Below are 27,902 nucleotides of genomic sequence, written 5' to 3'. Positions count from 1 at the left end.
TACAGTAGTTTTATTTCCTTCAAAAGACAACAGTTGGAACTCTTGAAGTTTCATTCATTCCCCGCCTTGTTCCCTGAGGGAGCTCAGAAGCCTAACTTCTACAACAGCACTCAAAACGAAAAGTACAGACCTGCCATGGGTAGAATAGCGGTGTCTGGTCCAGAGGGACTCTCAAAGGAGCAACAATAACCAGCTCAAACAAAAGTCCAAGCAAAAGTGGAACTACACCTGCCAGCAATATAGCAACTATTAATGTCTTCATTATCTAAAAAGTAAAAAAAGAGAGAAAACTTAATTTAGTGACACTTCAAAACCTTGTGTCTATACATATAAAGGTAAAGGTAAAGGGACCCCTGACCATTAGGTCCAGTTGTGACCGATTATGGGGTTGTGGCGCTCATCTTGCGTTATTGGCCAAGGGAGCTGGCGTACAGCTTCCAGGTCATGTGGCCAGCAAGACAAAGCCACTTCTGGCGAACCAGAGCAGTGCACTGAAACGCCGTTTACCTTCCTGCTGTAGTGGTACCTATTTATCTACTTGCACTTTGACATGCTTTCGAACTGCTAGGTTGGCAGGAGCAGGGACTGAGCAACGGGATTCGTCGCGGGGATTCGAACCGCCGACCTTCTGATTGGCAAGCCCTAGGCTCTGTGGTTTAACCCACAGTGCTACCCGCGTCCCGTCTGTACTTCTACAATATCACAATTCAATGGACAAAGAGAAACAAATACGCAGAACCAGATTTAGAAAGAATTTAGTGGGACCTCTAGAGCAGTAATTTCTAAGGCAGCTGCCTCTGACAAACTATATCAGAGAAACCGCAGAGAGAGTAATGAAGGAAATGAAGTCTACTTTCCTTCAGCTGGCACATTGTGATTATGGCTGCATATGAACAAAAGCTCACCAGGGTTCATACCCAGGGTCAGTTGTCAATGCTACAACTCTTCCCCAAAATATGTGAAGGCAAAGTAAGGAAGTTTGTACTACCATGTGCTGAGTGAGGTTCAGCACTAAATAGTCTTTGCCAAATTCTCCACTCCAGCTTATGCTCAGAGGGCAAGAGTTCAAAGGCAGGTTTGAGAGACCTAGGCTCCTCTCCTTCAATAAATTAAAGAGTTGCTCTGGTCTTTCATTACCCTCCAGCCTTTGTTGCCCCAGATCTGGTGAATAACTGAAGGCCATGACACCTGTGGCGGTTTGGGGGGAAATGCTACAACTAATTATTTCTTTGATTTCCTCTTTCTAGAGGAGGCCCATATTTGTCACAGTTGCTTCTTGAATAGTTAGACAAACACTCCCGCCACATAAATTAAGTGCTTCCTGAAACTGAAAAGAAATGCAATTTTTCAAATGACTTACCATGAGGGACCATTCCTTAACTTTCTGAAAAATCACTTGGCGGCCCTGTGGCATCCAAGCAACAAGCACTGTCACCGCCCGAATTGTAAGCCAGCAAACATAGAGCCCACAAGCAGCTGTGTATAGTTCATGGATTTTGGCGGTCCCTGTCCAAAAGGACATCAGATAACGGCCAGCGAATACTAAAACCAGAAACATTAATGAATATGTAAAAGAAACACACACTGCCAGACAGCCATAAAATGGTATGGGCCCAGAGAATTCATAAGCAAAGTAGTTTCAGAGTTTTCTCTCACTCAATTGCAGCCCCCAGTGATGCATGACAACTGCTTTTGAACAGAGTGAAGTTTAAAAAGCAATTTGTAATATTGAATGGGAATTACTTGTACAAAGAAAGTAAAGTAAAAAGTTACATTACGTTTTCACGAGCTGATTACATCCCAGCTACTAATTTGAATAGATCCAATTTTGTTTTAACCCCAATATTAAATTTATTAACCATCTTGCACAAAGAAAAACCAAGTCAAATAAAATCTGCAAAACATTTGCCCCACTTTTCAGGAGCTAACAAGTGTCAGGTCAAAAATACTCCCTGGCTGTAAGATTACACAAAGTCAATGATAACTGTTAAAATGATATGTACCAAACGAATAGTGCCTGAATACATTTTTCTTTACAAAAGACATGTGGACAGTGGTTATTTGGTGCTTGCATCAGGAGATCTGGGTTCAAATTCCTGACCAGCCACAAAGCTGTGGCCTAGAGCTAGTCATGGTGTCTCAGCCTACAGCCTCTCTCTCAGAGCTGTTGTGAAAACAGTTGGAAAGAGGGGGCAGAGAGGAGTACCATGTATGCCACCACAAACTCTTTATAGGAATGGCAGGATAAAAATGTGATATTTCCAGACAAAGTAACTACAAAAGTTTAGCCCCCTTAAGGTATTATTAGCCCCTGTGAAGCTGTATATAGGAGTAAATGGCAGGGCCATGCTGAATAGCCCCATCTCCATCCCTAGTATCTGTACAGGTATTTTGATTAAGCCATCTATGGTTAGAGCAGAGGTCGGGGGCCAATCTTGGGCCACAAGGCCATTTCACCCAAACTACACCCACCTGTCAATCAGCTAATGCTAATGTCAACCAGCTAATGCTGGTGAAGCAGATCTCTCTCCCACCAGTCAATTTTGATAGGTGGGCAGGTCCAGCAAACTGCCAAAGTTGTACTACATACGTGGTGGAATGGGAGCTAAAAATTTGGCCTGGTTGTCCAAAAATGTTCCCCACCCCTGGGCTATAGGCTCATGGCAAGTAAAAGAGTTTTATCTTCTAAGAGGCTATTTAATTTTTCAGCTGTGCTACAAGATTTAAGGCACTCCGTGGTCAGGAAGCCCAATCTTGCATATATTTACTTGGATGTTAAATCTGCCCATGTTAAATGGGACTTACTTCCAAGTAAATATACCTAGGACTGTAGCTTTAAATTAACTAGCTGGCCCAATAAAAATTCATATTCACATTATATGAAGTGAGCAAGTTGAAACAATTTCTAAAAGCTTTAAGGCGTCAACATGGTATTTTAGTAAGCACACACCATAACTGCCAAATATAAATATGAAAGATGCCAAAATGACCATTTACTTGCATTTTTACTTAAATAACACTGGTCTAGATATTGATTTATGAAAAAAGATCAGCATATTCAAAGTCCACACAACAGAAGATACGCTGTTTTCTGCATTGCATTTTCCTATTTTATTTTTCTATTCAAGCAATTTGAAATTAAGTAAACAAGGACATGTTAATAAGCAGCAGCAGCAACAACTTGCTACTGTGAAATACATACCTGGTAACGTTAGGCAGATAAGACTTGCTATCAGTAGTGTTATACACATGAAAATGATTAACAAAAATATCTGAAAAACACAAAAACGAAGTGGAAAAATTGTAAAATCTATTTACAAAGAAAAGAGCAATAAAAAGGACATTTGGAAAACACCTTAAAATTTAGCAATTTTATTCCAGTTGTATGAGAGCCTGTAGTCAAAAGTAGAAAATATATTCATGAAATACCCTGTGTGCCTAGAAGTCACTGAAAGCATTTTGACAAAGCAACAGGCTCTGTGTCAGAATATAAGTAATTAACATTTCTGGTTCTCCTAATGCCCATCTTAAGCATTTATTCTTTTACTCAAAAACCACTTTTTGTACTTGAAAACTTCAGAGAATCATGTTAGCCAGGCCCTCCAGATGTTTTGGACTACAATTCCCATCATCCCTGACCACTGGTCCTGTTAGCTAGGGATCGTGGGAGTTGTAGGCCAAAACATCTGGAGGGCCGCAGTTTGGGGATGCCTGGTGTTAGCTTTCTGTCCATGAAAGATACAGAATTTTAGATCTCCACATATAGAATCATAGGGTTGGAAGAGACCATAAGGGCCATCCAGTCCAACCCCCTGCCAAGCAGGAAACACCATCAAAGCATTCTTGACATATGCCTGTCAAGCCTCTGTTTAAAGACCTCCAAAGAAGGAGACTACGCCACACTCCTTGACAGCAAATTCCACTGTCGAACAGTTCTTCCTAATGTTTAGGTGGAATCTTCTTTCTTGTAGTTTGAATCCATTGCTCCGTGTCCGCTTCTCTGGAACAGCAGAAAACAACCTTTCTCCCTCCTCTATATGACATCCTTTTATATATTTGAACATGGCTATCATATCAGCCCTTAACCTTCTCTTCTCCAAGCTAAACATACCCATCTCCCTAAGCCGTTCCTCATATGGCATCGTTTCCAGGCCTTTGACCATTTTGATTGCCCTCTTCTGGACACGTTCCAGCTTGTCAGTATCCTTCTTGAACTGTGGTGCCCAGAACTGGACACAGTACTGCAGGTGAGGTCTGACCAGAACAGAATACAGTGGTACTATTACTTCCCTTGATCTAGACGCTATACTCCTATTGATACAGCCCAGAATCGAATTGGCTTTTTTAGCTGCTGCATCACACTGTTGACTCATGTCAAGTTTGTGGTCTACCAAGACTCCTAGATCCTTTTCACATGTACTGCTCTCAAGCCAGGTGTCTCCCATCCTGTATTTGTGCCTTTCATTTTTTTTGCCCAAGTGTAGTACTTTACATTTCTCCTTGTTAAAATTCATCTTGTTTGCTTTGGCCCAGTTGTCTAATCTGTTAAGGTCATTTTGAAGTGTGATCCTCCCAATTTGGTGTCATCTGCAAACTTGCTCAGGATGCCCTCAAGCCCATCATCCAAGTCATTGATGAAGATGTTGAATAAGACTGGGCCCTGTGGCACCCCACTAGTCACTACTCTCCAGGACAGGGGTCCCCAGACTACGGCCCCCGGGCCGGATGCGGCCCAATTGGCCTCCCAATCCGGCCAGCGACGACCCCCGCCGCCCACTGCCGCCGCCCGCTCTTACGGCACGCAGCGCGGCGGTGATCTTCCAAATCGGAAAAAAATCGCCGAAAATCCTTTGTGCGCATGCGTATGGGCCTCTCCCGACCCAGAAGAGGTCATTTCTGGTGCACTTCCGGGTCGGGGGAGGCCCATACGCATGCGCACAAGCGATTTTCGGCAATTTTTTCCGACCGGGAAGCGCGCCAGTAAGTGTGTGTGCGCATGCGCACGGGCGCGCACTCCCCCGCCCTCCGGCCCGCCGCGCAGTCGGCGCGGCGGGCACCGGCCCAAAGCCCGGTAAGTCTGGGGACCCCTGCTCCAGGATAAGGAGGAGCCATTGCTGATATACATTCAACCTGGAGAGGCGGACCTCAAGGCTAACTGAGCATAAAGTGGCTTCCTCTGCAACTGGGTCTGACAGCCACAGAGTGAAGGATCACACCCAATACCTACAATTACGCATTTCGTTCTCGGACTGCTTCCATAATATACTTCCTGAAATAAAAGTCACACATCCCTTTTATCATTGTTCCTTTATGTTATGCCAATAAGCCCCCGAGTGGTGGGAAGCCATTCCTTTCTGTAAGAATCGAATGGGCAAATGAAGGGAACAAGATATTGAACACTCACAAAAATACTGCCTTTAGAATTACTTGTTCCAGATATTGAAAAGAAATAGAGAATTAACTAGATGCCAGTGAACTAAATTACGTATTAAAGCAGGGTTGGCTAACCTGTGCCCCCACCAGATGTTGCTAGACTACAACTCCCATCATGCCTAACTACTGACTATGTGAACTGGGACTGATGGATGTTGAATCCAACATCTAGAGCAGAGCTCTCCAAACGTTTCATGCTGGTGACACACTTTTTAGACGTGCATCTTTTCGTGACACAGTAAATCAGTTTTACTTGCAAACTGGAGGTTAAACTAACCCCTTTCCAGCCTCGGAAGCATTTGCAAGATACACCTACACACGACAGATGCATAGTAAGCTACGTAACAGTAGCAGCCAGACTCCATGTAGCAAAAAAATGGAAAACCCCAAAAATACCAAACAAAGAAGATTGGCAGCTAAAAATGATTTCATATTACAATTTGGTGATTAAGTATGATGAAATTAAAGGAATAGGAGAGGAAGGGAAGGAAAAAAATTGGAAATTATTTGTGAATTACATTAAACCATATGTAGAAAAAGCCGATCTTCTGGCAAATATTTAAAGGCTCAAATAATTAAACAAATGAGGAAAAAGAGAAACAAACCATGAAAGGAGGTATGCAGTTACATATGGTAACCCACAATTGTTACATAGCAGTGGCTGATAAGTAAAAGGGGAGGGGAGGGGAAGGGATAGGGGGGAGTTATAAGGGGGGGGGAACATATATCGGGGATTTAAGTATTGAAATAATCACAAATGTCGTTTTATTTACATCTATGTTTTATTTCTGTAATCTGTAAAAAAATCAATAAAGCTTTGTTGAAGAAGAAGAAGAAGAAGAAGAAGAAGAAGAAGAAGAAGAAGAAGAAGAAGAAGAAGATACACCTACACACTGCAGCCGACACACTAACATGTCATGACGCACAGTTTGGAAAGCTCTCGCCTAGAGGGCCACAGGTTAGCCATCCCTGCTTTAAATGGAGAGTTAGAACAACTCACCCTGAGTGGAAATTTTAAAGGCCGACGGTAAGGTTGAAAGCCAACAGGACCTCCTTGTTGTAGTATGGCTTGGTGGGCTGCATGAAGACCTTCTCCCACAACTGGAATGGCATTATTATTGCGAGCAGGTTGGTTATTAGGCTGTTGGTTTGCATTGTTTTCATTCTCTTCCTGGTCTCCAAGTAAGTAAGAATGCAGATCCCTGGAAAAACATTTTTTTAAATAATTGTGAATCATCTTGGCTACCATAAATGTTCCTATTAGTAAATGTATAGGTATGATTATTAAAAACAGGGTAATACAGTGGTACCTCTACATACGTGCCCCTCTTGTTACATATCCTTCGAGATACGCACACAGCAAACCCAAAAGTGTATTTCCAGGTTTCGCCACGTGCACATGCGCAGTAGTGCTCTATCGCGCTGTGCGCGTACGCAGAACAGGCACCTCCAGTTGCAGAAACCTCAGGATCCGACCAGAGCTCCGGAACGGATCCCGTCTGCAACCAGAGGTGCCACTGTAATGACACAGAATAGCTACCAAAGGTCACTGAAATCTGTTGTGCTTTCACAACTGTTTTAAACATGCTACATGGTTCTGAAACCAAACGTCTCATTATTAACTGATTAGAACATCAAAAGAAAAAAAACAACAGCCCTAAATGCAGTATCACAGATCTGGACTGAAGATGACCACACACCCTACATGGAATAGGGTTCAAATAAGTGATGTGAGTGACATCTCTAATTCCAAGCATTACATGACAGGATAACTAGTGTATTGTCCTATCTAATTATTAGTATTTTAAGCATTTTTAAGTTCTTCTCCAACCGAAAAGATGCCTAGAGCAGCTAGCAGATCAGTAAGAAACAATAGAGTTCCCGCCCTCAGGCTTAGAATATAAAAGGTAAGTTTACATTACCCGAGAATAATGTAACCCGAGGGTTTACTGTACAGTTCTTATTTTTTTTATTAAAAAAAAAACAGCAGGGAGGAAAACTCTTCTTGTAGCCTGATGGAATAGCCATTGATGGATGGCGAAAGAAGGAGTAAAAGAGCCAAAGATGGGTCTCTTGATGGAGCTAATGAAATAGTCTTGTTCTTCTGCTGCTTCAGTCTGATGGAATGAAGTCTTAAAATAATTAGTAGTAGTAGTAGTACTTCATTAGTGTTTGGGCATAGGTCATTCACATAAAGTAATTAAGATTCAGCAAATCTTAGGATAAGATTATAATTTTCCCTCTCATCTGTATGTGTGCACGCTAAGTTTCTTCAGGAGTTGGTTAGCTTTCACACCAAGCTCTGACATCAAACATCCTATGAACATAAATTACTAGTCATTCCTAACCTCACAGATTGCAGAAACCAGCTAAAAGCCTCATTTTATCATATATCAGAATTTTGATATATATTTATACTTTTTTATATTGCTTCCCCCTTCCCTGCCTGAGAAAAATAGGTCCCTCAAGGTGTCACGAAGTTCCATGGAAGTGAGATTTATAATTGGCACTACTGACCACCCCCAAAAATGGACTTCCGAAGATCAAGACACCTAGAAGAGCTTAGCCTCTTATACCTGGGGTGATCACATCGGAAGCTGCGCCCAGGCTAATTGAGGCATTATAGGTAAGAGTAGAGAACGAAGAAACAAAATAATTATTGTTTTTAATTAACGAAACTATTTCCCTTTTGCATAACCATCAAGCAGATAAATATTAGTAAAGCTGCACAACAATTTCCATTTGTAAACTTATACAGACTAGCCTTTTAAAATATAGGTCATCATTACAAACCTGTGAATTCTTGCTATAAACACTTATTCTGCAGTATCTAAACATTCCATTTATATTTTCTAGTCAACAAAGAACATTAAAGACATGTGGGTTATTTGTGCTTTATGGATTCTTTACACTTACAGTAAGTACCCAGCAGTAACAGTCCATGCTCGTACAAGACCCTTCAACCACTGCCTTGTGTGTCCTTGTTCAAGCAAAGCTGGAAGCACCACCTGAAGCAAAAGTAGTTCTAGGGAAAGTTCACTCACAGGAGCATCACTGGGAAATAAAGCAGGGATGTCATGAACAAATCCTTGTTACATACATATAAAACTGGTATTTTGTAAAGCATTAAACAACCTGCAGCCTAGGGCCACTGTGTGTTTATATCCTACCTTTCCCTCAAGTTGGCCCCCAACCCCATTTTGTGCAGCCCCAGCAACCTCCGAAGTTGCCCCATTCTTCCATCCCATCAGAGTGCCTTTCTTCCTGTTTGTTTCCTCATTTCCCCCGTCTTTTCCCTTTACTAGTTTCAGGAAAATGGTAAAGGACAGTATTTTATCTGAATAAAAATAAATTGACAGTTTCCACTGGTTTTATTATTTGGAGGGAAAGGTGGTGGGGTAGCACACTAATGTCAGAAAGGAATTGCTTGCTTTCCAAAACAGTAACTATTGTATTTTTAAAATCATCTGCATACTTATTGAGAGTGACCCCACCAAACCAAGTAGGGTTTACTTCTGAGTAGCACTGGAAATTCTAATTTGACGTGGCCATAGTGAAAACTGAAACAAGGTGGTTTTTATTCCATATTGGTTAATCCAAAGCACTTTGGTGGCTCCACCACCATCTGAATGCATGCCCTCAACAGAAAAAAGGTTGTCCACCTGTTTTATAGCTAGGATTCTTGCCTGGTTTGAAAGCAATACTGAACTATGGTTTAATGTTACATGCAGAAGCTTTGTGCTCTCCATATCGTCTTCTGCTACTACTGATCTGGCCACTAGAAGATCAGAAGCTTTCATCTGTTTTCATCTGGTTCATCATTATGTCCAAATTCAAAACTATGGTTAATCCTAATGGCAATTTAGAAAACAAGCTAGGATTGTAAACTATGGTCTGTTTAGTTAAAGTATAAAGGTAAAGGTAAAGGTAAAGGGACCCCTGACCATTAGGTCCAGTCTTGACAGACTCTGAGGTTGCGGCGATCATCTCGCGTTATTGGCCGAGGGAGCCGGCATACAGCTTCCAGGTCATGTGGCCAGCATGACAAAGCCACTTCTGGTGAACCAGAGCAGCGCACGGAAACACCGTTTGCCTTCACACTGGAGCGGTACCTATTTATTTTCTTGCACTTTTGACGTGCTTTCAAACTGCTAGGTTAGCAGGAGCTGGGACCGAGCAACGGGAGCTCACCCCATCGCGGGGATTCGAACCGCCGACCTTCTGATCAGCAAGCCCTAGGCTCTGTGGTTTAATCCACAGCGCCACCTGCGTCCCAGTACTTAAAGTATAGTTAAGCCTAATAACAGTTTGTCCTGATTCAGACATAACAAATAGTGGTTAGTTATGTCCATGCCGGAGGAGTGGAAAGAAAGCTTGCAAACCTAAGAACCATTCATGTAATGAAAAACCAAGGTTTAGCATTATGTCTGAACAAGTTCATTGTATAGTTGGTATACTGTAACAAAGTTTACCGCTACACAGTCAACTGTTTGTTTAAAATATTCACATATGCATTTGCAGTAAAAGAACACACTATGGAAGACAGAAAATATTCCAAAAATAAATTACCTGTAGAGCATTACATTATATGGAAGAAAATGAGGCAGCAGATATTTAATAATTCGTATAGGAAGCCAAAGCATGAGCAAGACGATCGACCCGAAGACAATCTGCAACAAGGAAGATACTCTGTGTGACAGCCTTAATTTAAAGTCTATTTATACACTAGCAAAATTAATGGACTGGACAATCATGAACAAGTTATCAGGTTGTGCATTTCCTCCTCTGCTCTGTGCATTTTCTATTCCTATCTGCTGCTAATCATAGTTTGCCATGACACTGAAATCGGAACAATCTGGTCAGCACTGAATTTAACAGTAAGACTCAGCAACCATTTTCAAGCCATGATTTCCAACACTTGTTGTGAACAAGTGCTAGCTAGCCATAGGCCACATTTGCACACCATGCTAGGCCAAACTATAGCAGAGTCAATGTGCTGGTTCCTGAGGAGCAGATCAAAACTGCTTTGTTCCTCCCTGAGGTTTTTAGGTAACAACTAAGCAAAGGTTTGGCTTAGTGTGTTGTCCAAACCTGGCATGATGGTTAAGGCCTTTCCTCCTTATCCAAAACCTGTAACCATAGAACAAATCTTGGCTACAGATGGCGCTTAGGAAGGAGAGACCTTAACCACAATCTCAGGTCTGAACGACATGGTAAGCAAAACCTTGGCTTAACTGTTGCCCCAAGATGACCTAAAAAGCCTGAGGAGGAGCAAAGCAGGTATGAGCTCCTGTCTGAGAGCGCCAGCACAGTAACACAGTCACAGTAAGCCATACTCTGATTTACTGTGTCTTAATTTCTGGATGTCATGGTAAACCATGGTTAGCACAAGACATGGAAGCAAGGAGAAGAGGGAGCATACTAGCTAACTGCTTGTTTCTAGTCTTGCAAGCTATGGTTTTGATAACTCTCTGCATTAAAAACACTGTTTTGTTTCTTCTTTTTCTTTTCAGTTTGCACAAGTTGTTCACACACCTAAGCAACATAATCTATGAATCAAGAAATCAGAGCTCCGTTGCAACAACCTGAAAGTACATTTTGGAATTTTCTGGCTCACAAGTTACATTATGGGCATGCTACTAATATGAGATGCCAAGAAGAAAAAGAACCAGCTAAATATAATGTCTGCATTGGTACTTGGATGATTTACCTGTAGATGTGGGTTATCAAAGGGAAAAACCTATTTATGTCCAAATCAGGACACACAATTATTGGATAATGAATCAGGAATGTTTACTGTTTAGGCTGGGTTGTCATTTCTGCCTAGGATATGTACACACTAAATTTTAGACAATCTACAAAAATGAAGCCATTGGATTTATTTCTGACTCTTCTCCCAGCATCAATTTTTGGGGCAGCAAGCTGAAAAGGATTGGATATTTTGCCCCAAGAACCAAAATGTCTTGTGCCCATGTCTGCTTAGAATATAATATCTTGTTGTAACAAAGCTTTATTCTGTGCAATTGTATGATTGCTAGTAATCTAAGTGACCTGAAGATTAGACACAAGAAGACCCACATACTTGCTTTTAAGTAACATTTACATTATTTTCCTGTAATGTGATCTACTTTTCCTTGGCACTGCTGAACAGTTTAAGCTGGTTCTTGCTGAATCATACTTCTGTAATTTATTGATATAAGTGAAACTTATTTCACAAGTAAGTTACATAGAAGAAAACTATGATACCAGCAAATATTTATAGAAAGGAAAAGAGACTTCTGGCCCCCATGGGTTGTATTCAACTAACTTTTACTCAGAATAGATTAATTGAAATTAGTTACCAAGATTTAGGCCTGTTTCAATGAATCTACTCTATGTAAACATGAACTGAATACAGCCCAATATCTTTACATGCAGTTAGTTATTTTGTTTGCTAATAAACAGAGAAACAAACATTTAAATTCTAAATAGAAACTGAATAGAAAAACATTAGTTTCTATAAAAATATAAACTTTTTGAAGAGAAACTGGAAACATGTCTTTACCACTGATAAAATAAACCTCCTGAGATGTCTATAAATAGGCAGGTGAATCATTTCTTGAACTGGATTAAAGTCTGGATCATTCAAGTTCCTCAAAAACCAGAGGACGCCAGGTCTCAGTACCTGAAAATAGAAAATTAACATTTGAAAGAAAAATAAGTATAAGTAGCTTGATATTTGAAGGATTACAAGTTTTGACATTATTTTTTTCCAATAAATTAACATTATAGAGACCCTAAAGACTCATCATTTATGTTCAATATGGTCTGCTGGTTAACCTCTCAAACTGGTTTAAAACAATTGAGCCAGTTGTTACCTGAAGAGGTAACAGCTGAGTTGTGTCCAAGAGAATTACATGGCTGAATTGTGTCGAACATGGCTCTCATGCTCCCTCTGTCATGTCAATTCCCTCCTCTCTTTCACGGCTTACTAGGCCCATTCCTGTCCTTCAGCCAATGGCACATGGACCACAAGGTGCAGAGAGTCTATGCATGGGGAAAAACCCTTAGGGTTCCCAGTTCTCACATTCAGTTCCCAGAAGCAGTGTCTGCATGGAATACCCCCTACCCCTTCAGCTATACAATGCATGTTCTTACACAGCAGGCCATGGCTCAGCAAGAGATGGTTCCCTGCAGTTCCCCATCCAGCAGCCAACTCTGCTGCCTGTCCTTACAAGCAATTTGTGCAATTTTCACTCACACACAGAATCTGCAAGCAGCAGCCGTTGGACTGCTCCTGTTCCACTGCAGAATACCAACCATATACAAGACTGAGACTATTTATTAAGCCAGTACAAGTTGTAGGGCAACACCTTATCCCACCCTATCAATTATTTCCTGTCAGCAAAGGCTGGTGAACAGAGGTGAACACAAAAACAGAAATGCGGATGAAATTAGCCATTTCAGAGCCACATTCTTTCCACATATGGTTTTAGAAAATCACACTTCAGTCAAACCATACCTCTCTCAGCAAGAGAATGAAGGAAGCAAAGTAGAAGACATACACCATTCCCACTAGCCAGTGTAGGAACATTGTAGTGCCAGGGGCTGACTGAAAGCTCAATTCTCTATCCTTCAAAGTAGCATCAAACATTTCCTATTAAAAAGTAAAAACAGGGAAGTAATTCTTTTTAACTCTCAGCAACTAGTAAAATTGTGTCAGCTTTTATTTGTACGTAACAGTGAAGTTCTAAATATAGAGTTGTAAACAGCATTTATCAACAGTGAAAAAATAATGCAGCCCTTGCACAATAAATCTTAACAGACACCAGTATATTCTATAAGGGGATTTTGCATAGCTTATATATAAATGTCAGTTTTAAGCACAGAGCTGTAGCCTTTTAAAACGAATCACCTTTAGTATAAGATCACTAAGAAAGCCATTGGAGATGGAGGATTCTTAGTCTTTGGAGATGGTCAACCACATTTGCAGCAAAACTAGCTAACGATTAAGGTGCAGCAACCTTATGGAGATGGTAGGGGGAGATGGAGAATCTGTGACAGCGCTACTGCCACTTCCTATGTCTTACAGGCTCAATGAGGCCAGGCCAGGAGATGGGGATGGATTCCCCGCTGTCATATTCCATTATCTTCCACCCCTCCTCCTCTGTCAAACTGAATGCAATGGGAGGGGACTAACTACCTCGATTCCAGCATCCTTCCTGGGAAGCATAGAATTGTTCCTTTAATCTCATAATAGTCATAGTAACCTGCTTGAACTATGCCTGGAGAACAAGGAGGCTTAGGATCCTGTGGACCCACCACCTCCCTTTACACAGCTGGTTTTTGCCTCCATCACCAGCAGGACACCAGTAGATCCTTTAACCCCTGCATTAGGTGTGTCACCCTGTGGATGCCCTCTCTTCTCCACCAGGAGAACAGCACTTCTGCTGCTTACTGATGGGTCCATCATAACTGCTTTTTGCATTACTGCTCCTATTTAACAGACACAACCTACATAAGCAACCCTCCCCCTGACTGCCCCTTAGAATGCAGTGATAAATATATGTCCCCTAATAAATGCTAATCTTACCAGAGAGCATATGTCCAGCCACCAGCCACAGATGAGGGGGAAAACGCCAATTTCTACCACCACTAACAATGACACCTGCAGAGGGGGAAAGACAGGTGTTTTTATTTGGACCAACTACTGAATATTGATTTGTTATATTAAATAGATCTGCTTTTTAAGGCTAGAATACCTTGACAACTATATAGCACACTCCAAGCAAGCGACGTGATCTCTGAAATTTTACAAGTGCTGCCAAGCCCTGTATAAATACGGTCAAGGAAAGTGAAATACTGGTTTGTGGAGCAGAGGGCAGAAGAAGTTCATAGGAATGAGTACTGAGCAACTAGAAGCTTGGAAATAGGAAACTGGTTGAAGGGGAAAGTATTCACTTAGATATAGATTTAAGCAATATTTATGTTTTAAGCAAAACATAAGATATTCCTCACAAACACATATGGTCACTGAGGACCCAACCCTTGGTACCCATTAACTACAGTTGGGAGATCTGAAATGGACCACAGGAATGCATGCTTCCTTTGCCCAGACCTTCCTCTCTCTGCAGCAAAGGTCCCGCTCTAAATTCTTACATCAACCCCAGCATTGTTAATGATAAAAGTTATCAAGAGTTCCTTCTTAACTAAAACTTGGAATCAGGTTTTGAAGCAAGTACAAAAGCCTTCTTAAGAAGGAACCCTGGTAAGCATGACATTGGTTAACATAGCTACTGGTGTAAGATTCTTAATCAGGACAAGAGTAGAAGGAATTTGTGCCTCAACAGGAATGAGGTTGCTCCAATCCTACAGCATGATCCTAATATCTTACTTGCAATTATGAGTTTCCCAATGGTGCACCCACAATGCTCCCATAAAGAGATAAAGATCGAAAAAACATTGTTTCTTAGGTAAAGGTCATGATTCACCTACCCAGCCGCATCAGCAGAGGCCCTGAATGAGGACTTCCACTTATGCAATGGGGCTTTCTCCCCTCTCCTCCCCACACACCTGAGACTGTCTCAGGGGGGGTTGGGGGAACCCAAAGAATAGCACACGGGGGATTGCACCACCTAGCAAGCTGAAATGCTTGTGGAGACAAAATGTTCATCATAGTGCAACACTGAATTCCACCCTGTGTACTTAACAGTGATCATCCATAGATCAAACACTGAAAACATGTGCAGTCAGTACTTATGAAAGGATACATGACAAACTATTAGTGATACTGCCAGCAGTACATAGCCAACTATTGTCGTGATTAGGCCTTCAAAGTGAGATGCTTGAACCTAAAGAAAACAAAAACATGTTTAGACTGTGAAGTCCTTGGAGTAAAAATCTGTCATTTTTGCTTCGGAAGGTTTGTAACACACCAAGTACACTGATAGAGTAGAGTAAAATATTTCAATGCCACTTGTGACTACCAAAATGTGTTGATATTTGCAAGTTATCACCATTGTTTTATACTTCCAACTCATCATCCCCAGCCAGCTACCATGGATCAATCACAAATTTTAACTCTTATCTATGAATGAGTCACATATTACCAACATAACAAGATCTCTGTTAATGGGGGGGCGGGGAATATTACTGTGAACGAGATAGAATCAGAAGTCTCAGAAATAAAGCTTGGTTTAAAATACAGGTTCACGCATGAAGGAGGATTTAATATCCTATATAAAGGTAAAGGTAAAGGCGCCCCTGACCATCAAGTTCAGTCGTGTCCGACTCTGGGGTTGCGGTGCTCATCTCGCTCTATAGGCCGAGGGAGCCGGCATTTGTCTGCAGACAGCTTCCGGGTCATGTGGCCAGCATGACAAAGCTGCTTCTGGCGAACCAGAGCGGTGCACGGAAACGCCGTTTACCTTCCCGCCGGAGCGTCCCTATTTATCTACTTGCACTTTGATGTGCTTTCGAACTGCTAGGTGGGCAGGAGCTGGGACCGAGCAACGGGAGCTCACCTTGTTGCAGGGATTCGAACTGCCGACCTTCTGATCAGCAAGCCCTAGACTCTGTGGTTTAACCCACAGCGCCACCTGGGTCCCTAATATTCTATATACAGTTCCACAAATTTTGGTCTGGTTTACTGGCTAAGCCATACTTTGTGGTTGCCACCAATCCTTCCTCTTTCCCAAGTCCTATAGTATATGCAGAGAACTTGAGTAAGGGAGGCTTTGGGTTGGGCTTTTGCAAAAGGTGGAAGCACCTTGCTGTGGCTGCCTTCCATATAAGTCTCACTGGGAGGGAGATAAACTACTCCTTTCAACAAGGAGTGATTTCTATACCTTCCTGCCGAGCTTTTGTGGGCAATGACAGCAGCAAACCCCTGCTGGTGCTTTCTGCAAAAGTCATGTTGTGGGACAAACTGTGTAGTCTGTCTCCCGCATGTTGAGTTTCCATAGAAGGGAAATAATTTTGTGTCCAGGACACAGGAGAGAAGCCACCCACCCACCCTTTTATGCCACAAAAAAGTCAGTGGGGAGGAGCAAGTGCAATTATGGAGCCTTTGTTCCATGATGCTTAAATAAATATATGAATAAATAATAAATATACTTACATATTCTTCAAAGCCTAGCCCAACAATAGAGAAGTGACCAATATGATAGGGACAAAATGCTAGGAGGAAGGAAAAAAAACCTAATGGAGTTTACGCTTTTTAACAATTCTCTAATGTGTGGCTTAAAATAATTTTTAGTGAGCTAGTCCAAGGATAGAAATCTTTATATGTTACCCGTTCAGCCAGCTATACAAAAAGTTTTCAATGATTCTACCCCTAGGGCCCACAAGACAGCTGAAATTACTGATGTCCCCACTAGGGTTGCCAGACTCAATAGAGGACAGGACTTCTGTGCCTTTAATTGCCCTGCTCTCTTTTGAGTCTGGAAACCTTAAAGAGAAAACAGCAGACCCTTTGCTTGGAAATTAAACAAAGGGTCTGCTGGTTTCTCTTTAAGGTTTCCAGACTCAAAAGACAGCAGGGCAATTAAAGGCACAGAAGTCCTGTCCTCTATTGAGTCTGGCAACCCTAGCCCCCACCAATCACAAAATGATGGCAGACTGACATAATCAGCAGGCCATTACTGAAATCTTCTACCATTATCTAATCCATCTATGAAACACTACAAAAGCACCTCCATGCTTCACTTGTGCAGCTAAGGGATAGGGGAGGGAGCAGAAATAAACCTCTGGTAAATTAAAAAATAAATAAATTCTAAGATGTTAGGGCTGTGATGTCAAATTGATACCACTGTGTAAAGTCATTTACACAGATTTACACATGTTAAAACAAAAGAAATTTAAAATATTTCAAGTGCTTTTTTAATGTACAGATTCTTTCACAGGCAACCAAACTTTTAGTTTGATTACTGGAAACATTGCACATTGGGAAACGCATGCAAAGAAAATCAGAATTTCGTCTCTTGAGAATATTACAGAACTGTTGCTTTAAACTAATCCAGCTCTGCTCTAATTTGGGCCCATATGACAGCAATTATCCTGAAAGAAGAGAAAATGCAGTCACTTACCAAAGACAAGTATGAACAGTGTGTTTAATGACACCACCCAGAATACATGTTCCTAAGAGAGAAAGAGGGGAACACTTCAGAAATGGCAATATCAAAGTATTTGAGAAGTAACTTAAATTTCTTATCTTGGGTTCTCATCATTCACCCCATTTTGCCACTAATTTGTAGCTAATGAAATGTTAAAGATTTTCCTCAAATAAAAATTAATAATATTTTTTGGCCCATTTGTATCAGTTTTCCTCCTAACAGGACAAAGGATATTGCAGGTTCAAATTTTCAGAGAGACACAATATAAAGCACATTTTTTTCAAAAATGCCTAGCATAATCACACAGGAATAAAGGTGCTATTACTTCTTTTCATTCAGTAATAAAATGAACTGAAAGTATCTGATATAGTAAGAAAATATACTGAAGATTATAGATCAAGAAAACAAACAGATAATGTGAGACAAAATCCAACTACAGTGGTACCTCTACTTACGAATTTAATGTGTTCCGAACACACATTTGTAAGTCAAAAAAATTTGTAAGTCGAATCCCATAGGAATGCACTGGGAGAAAAAATTCGTAAGTCGAAGCAACCCTATCTAAAAATTCGTAAGTAGAAAAAATCCTATCTAAACCACATCCAAGATAGCGGACGGAGCTCCATTTGTAAGTAGAAAAATCCGTAAGTAGAGTTATTTATAAGTAGAGGTACCACTGTACAGAGTTTTAGTGCAATAAAGCTTCACTTACTAAAAAAACTAGGGATCCATCAAGTCCAAGCATCTAAAAGTAAGAGATGATTTTGCTGTCAGTAACCAGAATTATCTACATTCATGAAGATTCAGCAGTCTCTGAAGTGTCAAGGACCTGTTATCCCCCATCATTTTTTACAATACAGTCAAACCTCGGTTTACGCCTACCTCAGCGAGCGACCGCTTCGGCGAGCGACCGCCGCGGACCCGGAGGTGTTTACATCCAGGTTCCGCGGCGTCGGATGCACAGACGCGATCTGTGCAGCTCGCGCATGCGCAGAAGCGATCTAGCCAGTTCATCCAACTGGGAACAATTAGGCCCCAGCTTTTCAAACTGGACAATGTCAGGCTGTTGCCAGGCAATACTGTGGCAAAGAACAGATAAGAAGAATGAGTCAAACTCATACAAGAATAAGCTTTAAGATCCGCCAGTCAGATGTCACATGAACCTGCACACACCTGCCAAACAGCTGGTGCTTAGGGGATTCCCTAAATATATAACTAGCTTAAAACTGTGGACCAAGTTCAAAGAATTTAGCACATAGAGGAAATGTGTTACTTTTATGTTCTTTGCAGTGCAACAGAATAAAATGTTAAGTGGTAGGTATAACAGCTCACACAAATGAGGTTGTGTGTGTGTGTGTGTGTGTGTGTGTGTGTGTGTGTGTGTGTGTGTTTGTGTGAAAGCTCACATGAGTTTCTAGATGTCCAACAGAAATCATTCATGATTGCTGGCTTAGAAATCTCTCTCACAATAACCTTGACAATATTTTTTATATATTGTCCAAGGACTGCCATGTGCCTTAAGAAACTGTATTAAGCAGTGATACACAGGAACTAGGAACACAGTTGCCTAGTTATGCAAGACAAATGAATTTTACTCTGACAAAGCATGCCATGCCACCTCTGAAACCTCTTTCCCCCCCTTTTGTAACTTCAAGAGGTAACTGGGATCAGAGAGGCAGCATGGGGGAAGGGGACACTCAATTTTGGCATTGTTCACCATTTCCCAATTCCCAATTTGTCTTCACAAGCAGCTTTTTCACACTATATATATTCTCCTCTCAATCATCCCCTTCTCACCCATTTCAATCACATCTACCCCAGGAATGCTTTCATTGTTAAAAAGGAGCTATCGTCCTACCATTCGACAACCATGGTTTCCTGCTATGAGGAAAGGCCACGATGGAGGATGCTGGTTCAGATATATCTGTCCACGGTCAAAGTACAGAAAAGCATCTTGAACTGGTTCCAAGATTATGGGCATTATTAAAGCCATACCATGTCTGAATGACTCAAAGCAAACAGCATTTCCAAAATATATAGTCCTTACTCACTCTCTCCCATGTAAGCTCTTCTGCTGCTCGATCCCATTCCAAAGCATTCCAGTTCATATCATCTAAATAGATAATTAAATTTTTAAATAGCTAGAAGTAAAGCTCAACCAGGATAGTAACACTGAATAATTGGACAGGCCTCTTACGGCCAACTTAAGGTGCAAAAGTGTTCTAACAATAAAATAAAATATGTTCTGCATGTTCAGATAAAATTATTGCCAAGTTTGTTGCTTGTAGTAGATTAAGTGTAACCAGGTACCCTGAAAACCTGATGCATTGTTCCCTCAAAGTTCACCAAATTACAATGGATTGGTTTTTATTAAAAAAACAAAAAAACAAACAAACATAAGGCCAAGTTTGTGTTTTACTGATGTGTGGCAGGTTTTACAAATTCTTATGAAAATTTCCAGGAAGCAAGTCATGAAATCAAATAGCCAAGAAACAACCCTATTGTCCTGGAACAGGGTACAAATATGGTTGTTAAAAAGGAAGTAATATACCTTGTGCTCCATTGTTAGCATCTGCAGCATCTTCTACTACAACATCTTCTTCATCTTCATTGTCTTCCTCTTCTTCATCTGGTTGCTCTTCCTGGATTTCTGGATTTTCACCTACAACTGCATTCTCAGCTGGCTGGTCTGCAGGCTGGTCAAGTGCAGCATTTTCAGCTCCACCATTTCCTACACCCTGAACCTGGCATAGAAACAGAAAGGAAAAAAAGATAATACAACTTAAGAGTTCTGCTATACTATGATGAGTTCCTGCATCCTTAGAAATGTCAGGCAACACATCTGATTGTTAAGAAAATTCCTCTGAATTGTTTTTATCATAGATTTGCAAGGAAAAAAATAGGCCAGAATGATACAACTCTTCATAATTTAAAGAAATGTTTTAATAAAGCATGTTAGCATCAGCTTCATGTGCATGAAAATTGTTGAAAATGTTAGATAAAACAAATATGGCTGAGTGTGTGGCAGGCCTCTACTGCCATGGAGTGAAAACTAATGTCCATTAAAAAATTATGATTTCCTTCTTGTCCAACTTTATCCTATCTAGAAAGATGTCTGCAAGGAATCTAGTAAAGACTGTAAAGATGCCTTGCCCCAGAACAAGATGCTTATTAAAATATCAACACATTGTGCTATTTTCTGCTTGTCCGAAACATCGGCAGCTTGGTCTCCCCGATATACACAAATCCATACCAGTACGAGACATTAGCTACAGCAAATAAAGTCCATTTCTCAGGATGTACCTGAGTGACTTCCCTGGGGAACAGTATCTTAAACTGAGAGGTGAAGAGGAGCAACCGGAATAAATCTACTCTCAAAAAATTCAGAGGATGCCAATCTCTTCAATCTGATCAAGACTGGGCAGGTACAGCCCCAAATAGGAAAATTATTCTGGATGTTTGTAGAAAGATTATACAGGCTGAAGGGGGAGGGACCTTATTTCACTGTGATAATTGAGAAGAACCATGTTTTAGATTAGTTTTCAGATGCTACTTTAGATGCTACTATCCACAGTGGTCTCAGATTTTGAAGCTATAACAAGGAGTTTAACATGTTCCCTCTTTGTTCTCATATCCTTACTGTGAAAACAGGACAGGGAATAGAACTTGTAACATACAGTATGCACATTTAGAAGTAAAACCATGGAGACTACACTACACAACTTTCTACAGACACCTCTGTAATATCAGCCTCCTAAGCTAGGATCTTGTAGAAATAAGACACATTATCTCCTGTTGCAAGTATCCCGCTAAATATTTCTGGTATTATAGCTACTATGTCAGTTTCACAAACTGTGTTCCACAGCTTAATGATTTTTCTGAATGCAGCCACCCAAAGACCCTTACAAAACACTATACAGTGGTACCTCAGGTTACAAATGCTTCGGGTTACAAACTCCGCTAACCCGGAAGTAGTTGCCTCAGGTTGTGAACTTTGCCCCAGGATGAGAATAGAAATAGCGCAGTTGGTGCAGCGGGAGGCCCCATTAGTGACAGCACACCTCAGGTTAATAACGGTTTCAGGTTAAGAATGGACCTCTGGAACGAATTAAGTTCATAACCCAAGGTACCACAGCAGTAGGGAAGTTGCTGGTACTAAATGCAATCCACGTCAATGAAGCTTCTGCCAGAAGAATGCATTATGCAACAGGATATGTGCATTTATCTACCTAGTGTTAAACAATTCTATATTTGGGGGGGGGGGGGAGATAGAGAAAAAGCTAATGTGCAAAAGAGAGGAATTAAAGCTGAAAGTTACAACCGAAAAACTGAAGGACATATTACCTCATTCTGTTGCCCAACACCATTGATGGCTTGCTGCTGATTTTGTTCCAGCCACTGTGGTGCTCCTCCATGGACAATTTGTTCACGTAACCATACAAGGCTGATAAATGCACAGAGTGTGCACGTCACCACAAAACAACCTTGCAAACAGTCTGCCAGTAAATTCTCTCTATTGAAGACACAACCAACACATTCTTTATATCCATTATCACAACTGTTACATTCCAAATGCAAAATCATTGTCGACCTACTCTGCAATCAGTCACCCACACTTCGGTAAGACCTCCTTAATAGTACCAAATTTACCTGATTTTGAACAAAAGAACAAGTCAAGATCTCCAGTAGAAGCTCTCGCTGTGGAAGCCTTTAGCTATTTCAATTTAAATCTATTCAATCTGTCATGTTTATCTCAAGCTGCTTGCTATCTGCACAAAATTATTACTTAGAAGTTTCTCCAGCATCTTTATTCATCTGACGATACTAATCTGATCCTTTATTTTGTTGGTGAAGCATTTAAAATAAGGCAGTGTAAGACATTTACTTTCTTTTACTTTATTATTTATTACCTCCTGGAGGTTTTGAGCTGAACAGAAAAGTGCACTGCGGTTGGTGAGATGTTGTAGGAATTAACACTGGGATCATTACAGGCCATAGATAGCTTCCCTGTATATTTTTGCATTAAGCTCAATTATTTAATACACTGATAAATAAATACATCTCATTTTATTTCTACATTATAAATTAACTGTGGTCTGCATGAATTTTCTATTTCATTCCAATATACTATTTGTTTTTAATTAAAAGGTTGCCTTTCTGCTACAGGCTCTCAAACAATTAAAATAAACAATACTTTTAAAATATACACAATAATGTAGTGTGTTTTACAAGCATAAGCTGAATAACTGTTGTACTGGCCAGGCAGAGAAGCAGACAGTCTCACATTAAGACAAGTTAGGCTGGGATCCTACATGTGAATAATTACATTTTCACAAAACAAAAGTGGTATCTTTTCACACAGATAGATTAAAGCAGAGGCTATATACAAAAAATTATTCATACTAAAACTGGAAAATATTTATTTTTTACAGTGAACACTTTCTCTATTACTGAATTACCCAGAAGCACTAGTCCCAGGCTAGTTTATTCAATTCTGTTCGCTTACAATATATTAAAACACACAGACTGGACGATAAAGAGGAATAAATAATAATAATGCTACATTATTTAATTTCCTATCCTATCTCCTATCTCTTTCATTGTAAGAGAAAAACAGCAAGCTGTTTAGAACACAATCTGTAGAAATATCTATAGTATTAGCCGATACTTACGTTGACAGCATATCTAATGGCAGTGTCAGTAGTGAGCTCACAGAGCCAGTAAACAAGCACTTGTAGATACGGCCTAAAGGAGTAAAAATTGACAATAAAATGCAGTTTCCACCAATTAAACCTGGGTTCTTTAGGGGAGTTAAGAGCATCCTAAAGTTAATTTTATCAGGCTAGCAATGCTTCAGTAACAAGCCTAGTAAAATGCAGAATTCAAACCAGGTTTGGGGTGGAGGAGTGTGTTCTTGCAGACCAATCCCTCATCCCTTAAGTCTGGAAAAAGTTCCATTTGTTTCAGACCTTGATTTCAAATAGCACGTTAAGATAATTTTTAGGGGAAAGGCAACAGAAGCTCCAAACTTCCTTGTATCAGGTTCTTAAGCAGTGAATATTTTAGAATCTGTGAACATTTGCATCTATGTGTGATTTCAAAGGAACAGAATCATATTAGATCAAATTACCCAAACTATTATTAACTACTAGTGTCATTCAGCCCGTTAAGTAAACGGGCGCCAGCCAGGCGGGAACGGAGGGGAAGCCCTGGGACCACGCAGCCGTCGCCTCATCCACCGCCGGGGATGCGTGTCCAGTCTCTGCGTCCAATCCCTGTGTGTCCGTGGGGCACATGCGCAGTAGCGCGGACACAGGGACTGGACGCAGAGACACAGGGACTTTATTATATAGGATAACAAAGTTGTTACAGATGTTTCTTGTATAACATGGGAACATATGCAAATACTACACCTAGAGTACTGTTCTGGGCAACACATTTAAAGAAGGATATTGACAAGCTGGAATGTGGTCAGAGGGCGGTGACCAAGATGATAAAGGATCTAGAAACCAAGGCTTATGAGGAACAGTTGAGGGAGTTGGGTATGTCTGAGAACAGATATGATAACCATCTAAATATATCTAAAGGGCTGTCACATGGAAAATGGAGCAAGCTTGTTTTTCCTACTCTGAGGGGTAGGACTTGAACCAATGGATTTAAGTTACAAGAAAGGTGATTCTGACTAAACATCAGAAAAAACTTTCTGAGAGTAAGAGCTGGTCGACAGTGGAATGGATTCCCTTGGGAGGTTTTTAAGCAACGGTTGGGTGGCCATCCGTCATGTATGGCTCAGCTGAGATTCCTACATCACAAGGTGCTGGACTAGATGACCATTGGGGTCCCTTCCAACTCTATGATTCTAAGAGATGTAGGCAGGCCACAGTAGAAGAAACTGTTAAAGCTGTGAGGATTAAAAGGCACATGCAAGCCAGAGAATAATCTTCACCATCTTTTTGCCAATTAAAATCTAAGACTGCAGTCTAAAAGAATTTTAACAAAGGCAAGAGAAAATCCAGCTCTTGCCATTCTGTCAGCATCTAAAATACCAACATGGCTAAGCTAGAAGAAAAGCAAACTTACTGTGAACTCCTACACAAAGCACCTCAGAAGGCAGCTTAAAAGGTCCAGGTGCAAGCACTAGTGATATTTGTGTTTTCCAATCACCTTTGAAGAATTATTATGCACACAGCATTCATAGCTGCTTTTTTTGAAATTCAGTAATTAAGAGCCGGATATGATGAAGGTTGGAGCTTCTAATACTTTCCCCCTTAACTAGCTTACTGTTAACCATGGTTCTGAGAGCCCTCTGAATAAAACGTTTCCCCTCCCTCTTGTACTGCTCAGCCATGTGTATATTATACGTCCACAAAATGAGATACTTACATGCTGTAAGAGGTACAACTCCTAACCATGCAAAGGCCACAAGTGTATAGTGAAACCAGTATCGTATTGCTGTGCCAATACTTGTAACCAGTCCAGCACATATGTCTTGGATTGGAAGCCGAGAAGGCATATCTGGGGAATAAACTAAGAAAAGAAAGAACGGAAAGGATTGCAATTTTACTTCTACCACTTTGAATTGTTTTTATGAGAAATATCATAGTATTCCTGCAAAATTTCCCATGACACTGAACTGAAAATACTATATAGTCATCTATCGTTATAGTTTTAAAGCCAACCTTTTCAAGTAAAGAATAAAAACTTCTTAAAGCAAAATAATGACAGAGGCCAATTTAGATAAAGCCAATTTGCAATGTGCCTTGCTTATGAAAGTGTTACTGTGTCAGGTGGCAAATCCTTTTCTATTACATAAACTCCAAAATGCTCACTAGCAGTATGGGTGTTATTTAATAATAATAATAATAATAATAATAATAATAATAATAATAATAATAATAATTTATTATTTATACCCCGCCCATCTGGCTGGGTTCCCCCAGCCACTCTGGGCGGCTTCCAACAAAACATTAAAATACAGAAATCCATGTGGTATCATATTTACATTAAGGATTTTCTAGTGCTGTTTTCGGATTTCAACCAAGCCAGTCAAACCACTGTTTCAGAAGGGGTTACAATGACTTGGCCATATCTCAGATACACAGCTTAGAGACAGTGCAGTGCCTATAATATTTAGTTTACTGGAGGCAAGCACACTGCTGGTGAACCTGCAAATTCACATGAAGACTCTCTGTAGCCTAAAACACCATAAAGAAAAGTCTTTGTTTAAACTCATCACAAACTCTCACCATATACTTACTTGGTGTGAAAGCAAATCTATGTTTACACAATTCACAGTATTCTTTTCTGCTGTGTTTGAGCCACTGAACTAAGCTGCAATTAAAAAGAAACATGAGTACAGTGTATCTACAGTTTAAAATCTACAAGTTATTTATTGAGTGTCAGAAATTAAGAAAATGCAGCAAAATAATCAGTAAAATATACTTTTAAGAAAAACATTAATAATTCAAATTCAGAGGAATAGAAAAATAGAGATAATGCATTTCTTTAAATACTCTTGTTCTGTAGATAGTGAACATGTTTGAAGAGCATAGGCATACAGTTGAAGAGCACTGCTCTCCGGAAACCGCAAATACAGCTACTCGGCTACAGTTATGAAAGGCATTCTTAAATGCCAACTAGAGCAGAAAGGTAGCATGTAAGTTTTCAAATCAAAACAGACTAATGCAAAGGACAAAGGACCATGTGCTACACGTGCAAGGCTTTCTTCAGCAACCCCTTTCTAGAAGCAGGCTTCTGCTCCACATTTCTCTGTTCTCAAATGTGAAGAGACCCTCTATAGAGGCTTTCTATATCATTTAAGGGACTATGCCAGGGGTCCCCAAGCTAAGGCCCAGGGGCCGGATGCTGCGGCCGAATCACCTTATCAATCCAGCCCACGGACAGTCCAGGAATCAGCGTGTTTTTACATGAGTAGAATGTGTCCTTTTCTTTAAAATGCATCTCTGGGTTATTTGTGGGGCCTGCCTGGTGTTTTTACATGAGTAGAATGTGTGCTTTTCTTTAAAATGCATCTCTGGGTTATTTGTGGGGCATAGGAATTCGTTCATTTATTTTTTTTCCAAAATATACTCCGGCCCCACACAAGGTCTGAGGGACAGTGGACTGGCCCCCTGCTGAAAGTTTGCTGACCCCTGGACCATGCCATCAAGGGAGAAACTGACATATCTCCTTGGATTGCATACAAAGTAAACTTACAGGGCAGAAGCTAACACCGCATTACATGTCTTCTACTATTGCAGCTGGCCCCTCACCTTCCTCTTCTCATCCCTGTAGCACCTTGAAAGCCCCCCTAAATCAGCACCAGAGAGTCCCCCAACACTTCAGAAAAATTTTAATGTTGGCAAAAGCATGGGAAGCAATGAGGAAAGTTAAGGTCTCAAACAAACAGCTATGGATACAACCACAGCAATGACAAAAAGGAGCAAGCATTTAAAACAATAAACACTATTAATACATAGATCTAACCCTTCTAATAAAAAACAATATACCGTACCCTTAATAGCTAGCAATTATATAACAGTGTTTCAGATACTTCTTGTGTAATCCCATTAATTACACAGGGATTAAAAATAATATATGCAGTTTTTCTTCTCCACACCTTGATACTTCCTTAATATGTAAACCTATGCTTATGGGTTCGTGGTCCACCAATTGGGAACCACAAAGCATTATTTATCTGCAAGATTCCCAAAATGTTCATAGCGATTTCATGCTGTAAGCATATATGAATAGGCATTGACATATTTCGGAGGAAAAAACTTACCATTCTTGATGAATGAATTTAATACTGCCAGTGCATACACACGGATGATAGAGAGGTTTCTCAGGAGTTCCTTCAGATCGACATACCCTGCATATGTCTGTTAAACACAAATAAAATTAATACAGAATAAAACTAATAGAAACGCTTTCCATTATAATGAGATACTTCTTTAAGTTTCCTGGTGTATCAACTTTTCCTAAATAGTAAAAAAAAAAAAAGTACCAAAGGAAGATCAATAAGTGTCAGCTTTTATCCCTTGTATCTGATATTGGTGCGTTGTTATTATTTTAAAATAACAAAAATAGGTGAAATACTATATTTAAAGAAAGAGCATTAAAAATACTTTTTGGCAGATGTTCTTAAACAAGCAATTTTGCAACTGTATTCCTCAAATGCAGGATATTCTAACAAGCCACAAAGGAAATAAAAACAGCAAGTTCTACTCCTGGCTCTTATGTTGACCAGTCCAATGTTGAAACCTAGAAGCTTTACTGGACATTCTCCTGTAATCTGAAAAACATTGCAGCAATTCACATTGCATGGGGCTTCAATCAAGAACATAGGAAGCTGCCTTCTACTGAGTCACACCACTG

At 40.4% G+C, this 27,902-nt stretch overlaps 1 protein-coding gene across 1 annotated transcript in view; it reads right to left on the bottom strand.

The window, feature by feature from the left end:
- The window catches only part of MARCHF6 (membrane associated ring-CH-type finger 6), a 46,170-nt gene that overhangs the window by 9,595 nt on the left and 8,673 nt on the right, over positions 1-27,902 (bottom strand). The window contains exons 2-22 of the mRNA XM_035124776.3: positions 27,310-27,406; positions 25,783-25,856; positions 24,909-25,052; positions 23,198-23,270; positions 21,870-22,038; positions 20,077-20,269; positions 19,577-19,638; positions 18,238-18,270; positions 17,499-17,550; positions 16,532-16,590; positions 15,183-15,263; positions 14,175-14,243; positions 14,006-14,080; positions 12,935-13,069; positions 11,978-12,097; positions 10,003-10,103; positions 8,350-8,487; positions 6,434-6,635; positions 3,203-3,272; positions 1,361-1,542; positions 131-265 (exon numbers count right to left, since the gene is read on the bottom strand). Of these exons, the coding sequence (XP_034980667.1) occupies positions 131-265; positions 1,361-1,542; positions 3,203-3,272; positions 6,434-6,635; positions 8,350-8,487; positions 10,003-10,103; positions 11,978-12,097; positions 12,935-13,069; positions 14,006-14,080; positions 14,175-14,243; positions 15,183-15,263; positions 16,532-16,590; positions 17,499-17,550; positions 18,238-18,270; positions 19,577-19,638; positions 20,077-20,269; positions 21,870-22,038; positions 23,198-23,270; positions 24,909-25,052; positions 25,783-25,856; positions 27,310-27,406 (2,264 nt within the window). The remainder of the gene's footprint in view (positions 1-130; positions 266-1,360; positions 1,543-3,202; positions 3,273-6,433; positions 6,636-8,349; positions 8,488-10,002; positions 10,104-11,977; positions 12,098-12,934; positions 13,070-14,005; positions 14,081-14,174; positions 14,244-15,182; positions 15,264-16,531; positions 16,591-17,498; positions 17,551-18,237; positions 18,271-19,576; positions 19,639-20,076; positions 20,270-21,869; positions 22,039-23,197; positions 23,271-24,908; positions 25,053-25,782; positions 25,857-27,309; positions 27,407-27,902) is intronic.

The sequence above is a fragment of the Zootoca vivipara genome, chromosome 8 (genome assembly GCF_965207765.1).
Source record: "Zootoca vivipara chromosome 8, rZooViv2.hap1.1, whole genome shotgun sequence".
Taxonomy (NCBI): Eukaryota; Metazoa; Chordata; class Lepidosauria; order Squamata; family Lacertidae; genus Zootoca; species Zootoca vivipara.
The sequence above is the reverse complement of the archived record's forward strand: the minus strand, read 5'-3'. Positions and strand labels throughout refer to the sequence as shown.